The sequence below is a fragment of the Erpetoichthys calabaricus genome, chromosome 9 (assembly GCF_900747795.2).
Source record: "Erpetoichthys calabaricus chromosome 9, fErpCal1.3, whole genome shotgun sequence".
In the NCBI taxonomy this organism is placed as follows: domain Eukaryota; kingdom Metazoa; phylum Chordata; class Cladistia; order Polypteriformes; family Polypteridae; genus Erpetoichthys; species Erpetoichthys calabaricus.
In genome coordinates, this window is record NC_041402.2 from 125,151,743 (window position 1) to 125,164,373 (window position 12,631).

The window sequence follows — 12,631 nt, forward strand, 5'->3', positions numbered from 1 at the left end:
TTTTGTTCATGTTTTTTTTTACACAAAAGAACCCTTTATTAGCACCACAAGCAACAGAAAAAAACATTGGCACCAAAGTGTGAATCGCTGTTTTTCTCCTCATGCTTGCCCATACCCGCATTTGTATATACTTTACGCTTTGAAAAATCTAATGTAGCTGCCTCTAAGGTTAATGTATGTTGCTACCAAAATGTGAATTGCTATTTCTTTCTCTCTTCCAGACAATGTTGCAATAATTACAGATAAAAATATCACTTCAAATCACTCTTACTTTTTCAGTGCATGTAAGAGAGAGGATTTTTTGATTGAAAACGTTTACTGACATTTAACACTGCCTACGAAAAATCTCGTAATCCCGGGCCACCTTAAATTCCTTCACACCTCTCCATTTCCATCTTTTGTTTTGCAAATTGTTTGTGTCAAGCAGCAGGCAGCCTGCTATCCCATCCCCCCCCACCGACGCAGCTTTAGTCATACACCATGTTCTCCCAGCTCAAGTCTGTTTATCTGGGTGTGAGGTGCCTTGAATTGTATAGGGTAAATAATATGTTGTTATTTGGAATTAATACATTTCATGTATACTCTGTGTCAACAACGATCTGTGTAAATGTAGGATGACAGGAAATGCAAGGCAGGAAATATTGAACACATAACTAGAACAGAAACTTTTTTCATGTTCTACTAATAATTAACAAAAAATGCTAACGTGAAGTGTATAATGTGTGAAGACTGAAGTCCAAATATCAAATAAAAACTTTCACAAAAGACATGATATAACAAAACAAGTACGCTTTTTTTCAAAAATTTAAGCAAAGTAAAAGAAATTGTGATAGGGTACGACACACACACCCACAAATACATCTGCTTGGCTGATGTAGAGGGAAGAACTGCTGTCTCCAAGTCAAGAATGTGGCGGGTTCGATTCCGGGTCTTTCATGCATTGAGTAGTGAGTGGCTATTATTATTACTATTATAAAATAGAAACACACATTTGATTTGTTTGAGTCTGTAACATTCGGTGTAAATTTATGGTTAGCATTTTGTTTCATTATTCACTTTTATTCTCTCAGTCACATTCACACGCCCCCCCATCTGACACTGCTGTTTTTAAATAAAGACGTGCTATAACAAGGCTGATCTCAGATGAGGATGAGGTTTCTACATTGGAGATAGAAAACAAGCTCTCCCATGCAAGAAACATCCACTCACACATAAGAACAACACAGCTGTACCAGGCGTAAAGGCAAAAGATGGCACCATTTGCATGCAGCAACAGGTTGGGCGTCATCCTGCCAATGAATCTGCCACATGCATGTCCTTCAAAAAAACAGCAGGGCTTACAGAGCTTGCCAACATATCGTGCAAAGTCCTGTTTGTGATTATGTTTTGTGATGGTCTTTATATAAAAAAAACATTTATATGTTACTTATATAAAAGCCAGATCAAATGTTATTTACCTGTTTACCTTTATTTATTTACTTATCTTCCTACAGCGTAAAGTTCATACCTGGTGGTATCCAGATTTTTTTTTTTTTGCTTGCATTATTATTATTGCATTATCTTAAAGACAGACCTCAGTATGTGCGTCTTGGGAACTGCACGTCTGACATTGTGGTCAGCAACACAGGAGCGCCACAGGGGACTGTACTTTCTCCGGTCCTGTTCAGCCTATATACATCGGACTTCCAATACAACTCGGAGTCCTGCCATGTGCAAAAGTTCGCTGATGACACTGCTATCGTGGGCTGCATCAGGAATGGGCTGGAGGAGGAGTATAGGGACCTAATCAATGACTTTGTTAAATGGTGCGACTCAAACCACCTACACCTGAACACCAGCAAAACCAAAGAGCTGGTGGTGGATTTTAGGAGGCCCAGACCCCTCATAGACCCAGTGATCATCAAAGGTGACTGTGTGCAGATGGTGCAGACCTATAAATATCTGGGAGTGCAGCTGGATGATAAATTAGACTGGACTGCCAATACCGATGCGCTGTGCAAGAAAGGACAGAGCCGGTTATACTACCTTAGAAGGCTGGCGTCCTTCAACATCTGCAATAAGATGCTGCAGATGTTCTATCAGACAGTTGTGGCGAGCGCCCTATTCTACGCAGTGGTGTGCTGGGGAGGCAGCATTAAGAGGAAAGACGCCTCACGTCTGGACAAACTGGTGAGGAAGGCAAGCTCTATTGTTGGCATGGAGCTGGACAGTTTAACATCTGTGGCAGAGCGAAGGGCGCTCAGCAGGCTCCTATCAATTATGGAGAATCCACTGCGTCCACTTAATAGTATCATCTCCAGACAGAAGAGCAGCTTCAGCGACAGACTGCTGTCACTGTCCTGCTCCACTGACAGATTGAGGAGATCGTTTCTCCCCCAAACTATGCGACTCTTTAATTCCATCCGGGGGGGTAAACGTTAACATTTAACATTATACAAAGTTATTGTCTGCTTTTCACCTGCATTATTATCATTCTTTAATTTAATATTATTTATTGTATCAGTATGCTGCTGCTGATGAATGTGAATTTCCCATTGGGATTAATAAAGTATCTATCTATCTATCTATCTATCTATCTATCTATCTATCTATCTATCTATCTATCTATCTATCTATCTATCTATCTATCTATCTATCTATCTATCTATCTATCTATCTATCTATCTATCTATCTATCTATCTATCTATCTATCTATCTATCTATCTATCTATCTATCTATCTATCTATCTCATGTAAAATTCCACAGCTATTCAATTTCAGCACTGTTTTCATAAGCTTTGGCACTCAATGACCTTGTACTGAAACAACCACGTTTGGAATACGAGTATCTGACTTGATTCTTTCACTGTCATTGAACATGAATTGACAGCTTTAAATAACTCTTTGAATAACTTATCTGCAGTGCCCTACCTTGAATGGATTTTTCTCTGTGTACTAAACAGTATCATCCATCCATCCACTGTCCAACCTGCTATATCCTAACATAGGGTCACAGGGGTCTTCTGGAGCCAATCCCAGCCAACACAGGGCGCAAGGCAGGAACAAATCCTGGGCAGGGCACCAGCCTACCGCCGGGAACACCCACACACCAAGCACACACTAGGGACAATTTAGGATCGCCAATGCATTTAACCTGCATGTCTTTGGATTGAGGGAGGAAACCAGTATACCCGGAGGAAACCCAAGCAGACATGGGGAGAACATGCAAACTCCACGCAGGGTGGACCCGGGAAGCGAACCTAGGTCTCCTAACTGCAAGGCAGCAGTGCTACTGTGTAACTGTGCCACCCAACAGTATCATTATCTTTTATATATTTGAACTCTCCCCAATAAAAAAATAAATATACAGGATCACAGGTGCCACTTTGCAGTTTATATGTATCTAATAACAAAAATTACTTTTTCCATGATAAAAATGTTATAGATTATTTTTCAATACTTTTTTCAATGCATCACACCGAATCTAACAAGATTACAAGGTTTTGTGGTGAACCTGATTCTTGAATCAAGACCCTATAGCTTCCTTTGCTCATGGTGACAACTGTAAACAGGTATGGAGAGCTTGTGAGATCTAATAATGCAATGAAAATCTAAAGAGACTTTAACTCAGCTTTTACTTTGTTCTTGAAAACAGTGTGACATTAAAATCACTCTCTGAATCTTTGGTTCCTTGGACCCAGTTTTTTTTTTTTTTTTTACTGAGTTATACTTTTTCCATACCAGTCCAAAACATTCTCCCTCTCTCAGGAGAAGGAGTATTTTTAAACTTATGACAAGTACGTAGTCTGTATAGATAAATTGTACAGAAAAATGTAACAATAAACTAACATTTTCTATTAAGAATGTTGACTTGACCTGAATTTAAAGAAATGATCTTGCATCATGGTTTAAAGTAACAGAAATAGGCCAAAATACAGTTTACTTTTAACTTTCTGAAGTTGAAATGTGTAAAAATGACAAATTTAATTGCAATTTCATGTTTTACCCTTAGTGATTAGTTTTACTGTACAACATTGTGTTTTTGTGTTCCATGCCTCCACTGCTACGTGGACATGCTTTCTGTTAACTTAATGTCTCCTCCTGTATATTTATACATTTTCGTTACATTTAATTTATATTTTCTTAATTCCATATTTGTGCAAAGTCCATGAAAAGTACATAGATATTCTCATTAGTTTATTATGTGTGTGTATTTCTAGTTAAATGCTGCATAGTTCTATATTTTTGATCCTATGTTTTCATGAGTATGTTTAAGTGCGATGAATGTGTGTGCTGAGAAACATGGAATATAAGAATTAGTTGACAAACTCATTAGGCATTTCTTATTCCTTTCATATTCAGACCTGTTTAGCAAGTAATAACAATGTTTTGGTCTTAGTCATAAAAACATGTTCAGAAAAACACAATTATAGATTGAAAGATAATAACTATTTGCTTTCTGTGTGTAAATAATTCTCTGTCATGTGAAAAATGAAGCCTAAGGTACTACTTGCTAGTCTTTTTCACAATCTGCACAGATACATTTCTAATTCCATAAAGTGAAATTATTAGTTTTATCCTATTTCTTTCTGTTTATCAGTCTTTGTTTTGTGTGTTTTCCAGCTTAATTCATGTGTAACGGCAATTATAAAAACTGACAAAGAAGCTGAAGTGAGAAGAGCAGCTGTACACGTTATTGGTCTGTTGTTACGTGGCCTCAGTGAGAAAACTACACAGGTAAGTATGAGTGAACAGCTTGAATTACTTATAATTCATGTTTATTATTAGGATTCATTTCCATTCCTAAATTCAGTTTGGGATGGCATAAGGTAGTTTGTGATTTTTTTTTTAATTATCAAAAAATATAAAATACTAGCCAACCGCCGCATAATTATGTATTGATTGGTGAACACTTGCTGAACGACACAGTTGTCCAAATGGGGTGGGTTTGTGAATACCACTGTGAGTGAATGAAAAGATGGACCTCTGGAGAGAGCAACATACAATTGTCCGTGACTGAAAGCGGGATCGTCTGTGACGATGGAGGCCACGCTGGTGAAAGTTACTTCGTCGGTAGGGATAAGTTTCAGCACTTGTTCATTAAGGTGTAGCGAGTCTTCGTTGTTGACGCTTAATATAGCTTGCGTACTGAGTTGTTCCGGAGTCACAGTTGAGAAACACTTTTTTGATGTCTTTTAAGCACAGGGAAAAAAATTAACATGTGAAACATCTGTAATGTAATAAGCCACCAAGAAAAGTAACATTGCAACAATGCACGCTACGATCCGATCGCTGTAAACAGAAGTGAAAACAAAATCGAGGCTGGTGCATTCTTTAACTGCCTTGTAGCGCAATGGTAGTGCTGCTGTTTTGCAGTAAGGAGACTGTGGAAGATTTTGGGTTCGCTTCCCGGTTTCTCCCTGTGTGGATAGCGCTTTGAATACTGAAAACACCGGTATATCAATGTAATGAAGTATTATTATTCTTATGCGTCCAGCGCTCTCTCTCTCGCGCACCTGTATGCGTGTGTGTGTCGCTCGCTCTCTCTCGCTCGCTGCACATGTTCCTGCAGGCATACCAGTAAGTGAATGAAAAGATGGAACTCTGGAGAGAGCAAGATACAACTGTCCGTGACTGAAAACTGGTTTTGGCAGATACATTCACATCTTTTTGAAAGTTTGGCCCTGTGCCTTATTAATTGTCATTGCAAAGGCAAATCTAACAGGAAATTGTCTTTGCTCAGATGCACGCGCAGGCTCTCTCTCAGCAACACGCGAGCTCCCTCCCCCTCTTTCTCTCAGAAGCACGGGAGCCCTCTCTATCTGTAACATTGCAGCAGTTGTATAAACACTTTTTTTTTAAATGAGTTTTAAGCACAGGGGGAAAAAACCCAGGCTCTCTAACTCTCTCTCAGCAGCACACGAGCCTCCCCAGCCCCCTCTCTCTCTCAGCAGCACTCGAGCCTCCCCAGCCCCCCCCCCCCCCTCTCTCAGCAGCACGGGAGCCCCCTCCCCCTCTGTCTCTCAGAAGCAGGCGAGCCCTCTCTCTCTCTAACATTGCAGCAGTTGTATAAACACTTTTTTTTAAATGAGTTTTAAGCACAGGGGGAAAAAAAGGAACATTTGAACAAATCCGAACTTTATGTAAAAGCCAACCAAGATAGTAACATTGCAGCAGTTCACCATTTTTAATCAGGCAACTGACAGTAGTGGAGTCAGGCACAGAGAAGGTCAGCTGCTGAGAAAGCGTCTCGACTGTTGCAGGGCGGTGAAGTAGGTGAGACGCTAATGAAAAAGAGGCACAGGGCTTATTGCTTTTTAAAGACTGCTTCCTTCATTGTGTTTTAACCTCAGTTTTAAAGGATTGCGCGGCTCTCTCTGTCGCGCTGCCTGTGTGTGCGCGGCTCTCTCTCTCGGGCTGCCTGTGTGTGCCTCTGTCTGTCTCTGGCGCTGCCTGTGTGTGCCTCTGTCTCTCTCTGGCGCTGCCTCTGTGTGAACCAAGGTTCCACTGAGGTTGACTAATGAAAAGTCAACGTGACTCAGAGCTGCATGTGGACTGTGGCACAGACAAACAGAAATGACGGCATGTTTTCCAAAGCGTCGCGTCCGAGTTGGTGGGCGTGGCTCTGCGAGTTGTCGTCGTATCCAATGGTCTTAGAGTTGGTGGGCGTGGCTCCTTCCTGCGTGCGCCATGGGTGTCTTACTTGTCGGCGGCTTAGTGAATCCACGCCCCTTCCGGCGTGCTTTCCATGGGTGGCTACTTGTCTTCCGGCTTAGTGAATTATATATATAGATTGACCTACTTATTATAAATTCTGGTTCCATCAATGTGTTCATGAAGTGCTTGAAGACTTTTTGGTTAATTCCTGTCTGACTGATGTTAGTGGTTAGATTTTGCTACCTAGGAATTGTAACTAGCTTGTATTTTGTTTCAAGTTGTTCACTTGTGATGACTAATTGTATAACCTTGTCCTGTAACACTTGCTCCCAAACTGTCTTCCAGACTGATGTTTACTTCACTATGTTGACCTTTTTTTGTAAGTTGCTTTGGATAAATGCTTCTGCTAAGTGAGTAAAAGTAAATGTAAAGTTTAAAAGGTGTTTCTGACTGGCAAAAGGTTGGTACAAGCAAAACTAGAAAGGCATAAGACAGCAAAAAGCCAGAAAAGAAAGGGAGACAGGGAACCACAGTGTTTAAAGTCACTTCATTGCAGAGGTACAATGAAGTATAAAGTCACTATGAGAGTTGGAGTGAAGGATTGAATAATAAGAGGGAAAGGAAAGGGTTAGTGGGTGCAGCTGAGACAGAAGTGCTTGAGTGTAGATTTATGGTGGGCCAGTTGAAAAGTCACCCCACCAAGTAGGCAGGTGTTAAGTTAGGCATAAAAAGCCTACACGGTTTGTTGTCTTCTTCTGTTTGTTTGTACAATATATTCTCCCTTATCACTTTCTTTGTGCTTGATGTTTAATAAATACCATGGTTTTCTTGTTTTTGGTTTGCTGTGAAGCCCCTTTCACTAGGCCACACTTCAGCAATGCTTCATTGCCACAGCACTCCCTTCCTTAGCAGAAAGCTGTGTCTGTGAAGTAAACAGCAAATGGCTGTGTCTGTTTGCAAGAAGGCTGAGCAGTCTGATGCTAGCCTAGGATGAAAAGAAGCTCCCTTGTTAAGTATTTAAAATTCATAAACAAATAAACTTAACACAAAATCATCAAGTTTATCCTAAAATTGTATTAATCATCAACCTGGTTCGTTGTGATTGGTTCACTTACATCAGGGTCATTTCATATCAAATCAACTGATTTCCAGAAATCCCATGTACTTCGGTCTCACATGTTATCAAGGAGACCCCCTGTAAAATTATTTTGATGTAACATTAATACTTTCCAAGATACAGCCAATTTTGTGAGACGACTGGGGTGTCAAATTTGACATGGCTTTTATTTTTTCATCAATTTCACAAGACCATATCTGAAGAACTAAACCACCTAGCATGCTCAAATTCTACATACTGGTACCTTAGGTATAGGTGTAGTACATAATGAAATCAAAATGTTTTGTCCAGATGACACCACTTGGTAAGTGCAGACTTTCAAAAATGGAAAAAAAATATTTTACATCTTTGGATTTGCTATGTTTAGGCTTTCAGAAAGGATACAGTGTGCTGACATTTTCCATGTTTAAATACCTACACAGAGCTTTTCAAAAGGTTTTAAACAAAGAAGAAACTGCATCAGTGTTTGACCAGTAGACCTCTCAAATGTTAAAAAATAACTTTGGGTCTAATTTTCAGACTAGTTTAATGGACTGTGGGAATGTCCAGACATTTTGTAAATTATTTTTCCTGTATCCTACATGGTCCCTTCTTTCTTAAAAAATAAGTCTTACTTTTCTCATGTAAATCTTTTTTATTTTCCATTCTAAACGGGATAATTTCACCATGTGTCAGTAATGATTATCATCAATTTCTTAATCACTAACAGTTTATAAAATTAATGGGAAAAAAAAATCACCAAAGGCACACTAAGCACAACACTTGGAACAGCTGCAGCTTTATTTATCATTAAATACAACACTAGTTAAAATGAAATGTTCATATCTTGGTACTGCAGCTGCAGGACTGTGACTCATTTCATTCGAAGTACAGAGTGCAAGGCATCTTTGTCTTTAAGATCAAAATGGTACTACCTCCTACTGACCGTTGTAGGTGCACTAAGTAGTGCAATGACACCCTGTAAAAGCACCCCACAAACATCGTCTCTAGGTGGCCAATTGAAAGACTGTGCAGGATAGTTTGGATTCATGAAACATATCAGGAAGTCTGATTCCGCTTTACTCTTGTCACAAATCACACCAATGCAACATTTCTCCTCATTCATGCACCCAGCATAGCCTCCAAAAGGACACTGGTATAATGTGAGGGACACATCTGATCCATTAGGATTGTGATTGTGAAAGGCCAGGATCTCAGCTGACTGTCTTCACCAGACACCAAGATGACTTTAAGTTTTCAGTCTTATGCCGGGATGTAGCAGTGGTATTCTCGAGTACCAGGTACTCTTTTGGCCATGGACAATCATATTCTCTGTTCAGAGATAGGATCATCATTTGATATGAAAAAAAGTTTTTCATTTTTGATAACTTACTTATTGAGAACTCAATGATTACCATTATTGACACAAGGTGCATTAAGCCTATGTTTAGGATGGAAAATAAACATGAAAGACTAACATAAGAAATGCAAGGTTTTTGTTTTGAGAAAGAAGGGACAATGTAGAATAAATTAAAAATATTTTTAAAATTATCTGCACAAAATCCAAAATAATTTTTTGGAGTTGAGAGGTCTGCTGTTTATTTTCTGTTTATTGCCATTTCAGAAAGCCTATATAGTTATCTAAATAAGGAAAAAAAAATCAGAAGTCTGTGTTTGTTACCGTACAAATACCGCATACTGTATATTCGCATTTAAGTTCTCCTGCGGATAAGTTGGGGCTTGATTTTACCATATAACTAGGGGGCTTTGCCCCTTGCTCGCCAACCCCCCCTGCCTGTGCTGTGCACCAGCCACTTCACGTCTCTGCTGCTTGCGTATGTAGATTTCAGTTTCACCAAACAACAAATCTTTTAATTGTCGCGGATACGCCTCTTCATTTAAAAGAAACACTACTTTTCCCTGATGGCAACATGAATTAGACAATCTACAAGTCTCCAATCTACAAGTTTAAATCCGAGGTGTATCATGCCAACATTTTTGAATTCTTTACGACGTTCTACTTTGTCATCTACTCTTTGCCTTTTTTTTCTATGTATTGTGCCTACGTGACCACACGGGAATACCCGAACTATACCAAAGTGGTGTTTGCACTGTTTTGTGTTTTTTGTATCTCACACCCTCATACACCTTTATCGTAAGAGCATCCCTTACCTACGATAGAGCGTTCGATCAGAAGAAAATATGAAGCTGGTTTTAAATTAAAAGTCATTGAAGTAGCAAAAGAAATTGGTAACTGCACTGCTGCAGCAAAATTCGATGTGTCTGAGAAACTGGTACGAGATTGGAGGAAGCAAGAAGATGAACAAGTGTATAAGTCGGCGTCTGATTTTATGATCTATTTTATGGGTTTCAAGACCCGACTTATATGCAAGTATCTACGGTATGTGTTTCTGAGGCCTAAACATAGCTAAGTCAAAAGCTCAAATTAAATTTTGGTCAATTTCAAGGGGCTGCTTTGACCTTGCAGGGTCATCTGGACTAAACATTTTAATTTTGTCACATACTACCAGCGCCTAAAGCAGGGGTGCCCAACTCCAGTCCTGGAGGGCCGCAGTGGCCACAGGTTTTCATTCTAACCCTTTTCTTAATGAGTGACCGGTTTTTGCTGCTAATTAACTTCTTTTGAATTCATTTTCTTTGACTTGCTCTTGGAGACTCAGACCCCTTAATTGTTTCTTTCTCCTTAATTAGCAGCCAAACAATAACGAGACAGAAAATGAGCCAAAACAGGCCCAACAAACAGTGACCATCTTACAATATCTGAAAATAAAGAAAGGTGAAGGTCTCAGGAATGCTGATCTGCTCTTAGAAAAGAGAAAATCCTTAATTTTGGAAATGGCTGCTATTGCACAATGAGAGCGGCAACAAGCCATGGAATTAAAGAAAGGGCTTAAATAACGACAAGACTCAGCGCCTCATTAAGCAGCTGGTTGGAGTGAAATTGGTTGGAGTTTGAGGCCCTGACTTAGCTGGCCTTCTGTTGGCTCACTCACTTTACATATCACTTCTGTGTTGGTGCCATTTAAGGAAAGAAATGAAGCAATTCAGAGGAACGACAAAGAAATTCAGGGAAACATTTCTTAAAAACCAAGTTAATTAAACTTAATTCAAAAGAAGTTAATTAGAAGCAAAAACAGGTCACTAATTAAGAAAAGGGCTAGAATGAAAACCTGCAGCCACTGCGGCCCTCCAGGACTGGAGTTGGGCACCCCTGGCCTAAAGGCTGAACCTTAGTTCTTGAGCTAAGAACTTGTGAAATTTGATGAAAAAATGAGGCCGGATAAAATCAACACTCTACTCCCCTCGGTAAACTGGCTATATCTTGGAAAGTATTGATCTTACATCAAAAACATTTTACAGGGTGTCTCCTGACTAACTTGGGTACACCTAGTAATTTTTCCAGATTTTTTTGACATGGAATGACACATGCGTTTGTTTTACTTAAAATTGTCTTTTAACATTTTGCATACTTAACCTAGTAATTTATTTGATCGTATTCCCACATCTAACAAGTTTGTTAGATGTTGACCTAGGAAACTATAGGGTAGAGGTTTCCAGAATTCTTGACTTGGCTGTGTCCTCACATTTCAACCCAGACGTTTAGTGGTAAATTCCAGCAATAGCTTGCATATAACAAAGTGGCTACAAGTGGAACTCTTCATTGACATAACTGCACTGCAGATTTTTTATGCTAATCTCTTGTGGGAATTCTTCAAGAGGTACATTAGTGGGCAGATAATGTCTTACACCACGTATCCTGTACCTTTAAATACAGATCAAATGCTGCCTAAATGGTGCAGTTAACATTAGGAATATTTACACAAAAGTTCTCTTTTTTACATTTTGCTAATGGACATATATTGTTCTTGGTTTGCCATCTGTAAAATTCAATTCCTTGACTATTAACTAAATTGCAGTAACTTTTCCTATTTTGATGATTTACAGCAAATAGAAAAATGTATTAATTTCAGGCTCACTAATTTATTGTTCAGAAAAAAATGTTTTATGCCTGATTTGATAAATGCTTTGTCTTCATCACTAATTAAAAACTATTACCTTCTCATGTGTTTCTTTGTTCTGATATACATCTGGTGTATTTTTTCAAGGAACATCTTTACATATTCCACAAACCAATTTTTTTTTCTGTAGACTTGGCCTTCTTTCAATTGACTCATACACATTTTTCCAAGATTTGTAGTAAATGCCTACAGGCAATAGCCACCTCCTCTGCTACAATTAAAACAAGTGAAACTGTAATTTTAATACTTTGAAAATTGTCAATAAACTCTTGGGTTTGGGTGGAGAAAAAATATACTGATTTTTGTCTTCCTAAGTTCCAGGAATATGGTTGTATTTTTTTCATATGCACAACCACAGTTTAGAACTCTATTTTTTTGCAGTTTTTATACCATTCTCTGATTGCTTTGTCTGCCCAAGTATCAATGGTAATGCAGTTTTTTGGTACAGTATGCCCTTTAATAACAATACATATGTGGGCCTAAACAGAGAGGGCTGGAAGAATGCTGTCATCGTTAACCTTATCATCCATAAGCAAAATGTGTTTTTCAAGGTGTTTATCACAGGACATGCATTATGCTTAAAAAATATGTAAACTCGTATTTCCTAGATGTGAAAATATGTGTTTTTCTTTCAATTTAAATGGACCTCCTTTCAATAATTCTGAGACACCGAGGCTATGGTTAGATGTATTGATTGAATTAATAAAATGCAGCATGTATGGAGGTGAAGCACAGCACTTTAAAATGTAAAATTTAAATGATAAAACATTTAGGCTGGTAATCATTAAAGTAATGTAGTAAATGGTTAAACTGCGTATGATGTTACATACTGTACATGAACACACAAATTAAATACAC

General features: G+C 38.7%; 1 protein-coding gene across 1 annotated transcript in view; it reads left to right on the top strand.

Annotated features, from left to right (window-relative positions):
• Positions 1-12,631, top strand: part of tango6 (transport and golgi organization 6 homolog (Drosophila)) — a 215,056-nt gene that overhangs the window by 182,179 nt on the left and 20,246 nt on the right. The window contains exon 17 of the mRNA XM_051931454.1: positions 4,604-4,717. Within this exon, the coding sequence (XP_051787414.1) occupies positions 4,604-4,717 (114 nt within the window). The remainder of the gene's footprint in view (positions 1-4,603; positions 4,718-12,631) is intronic.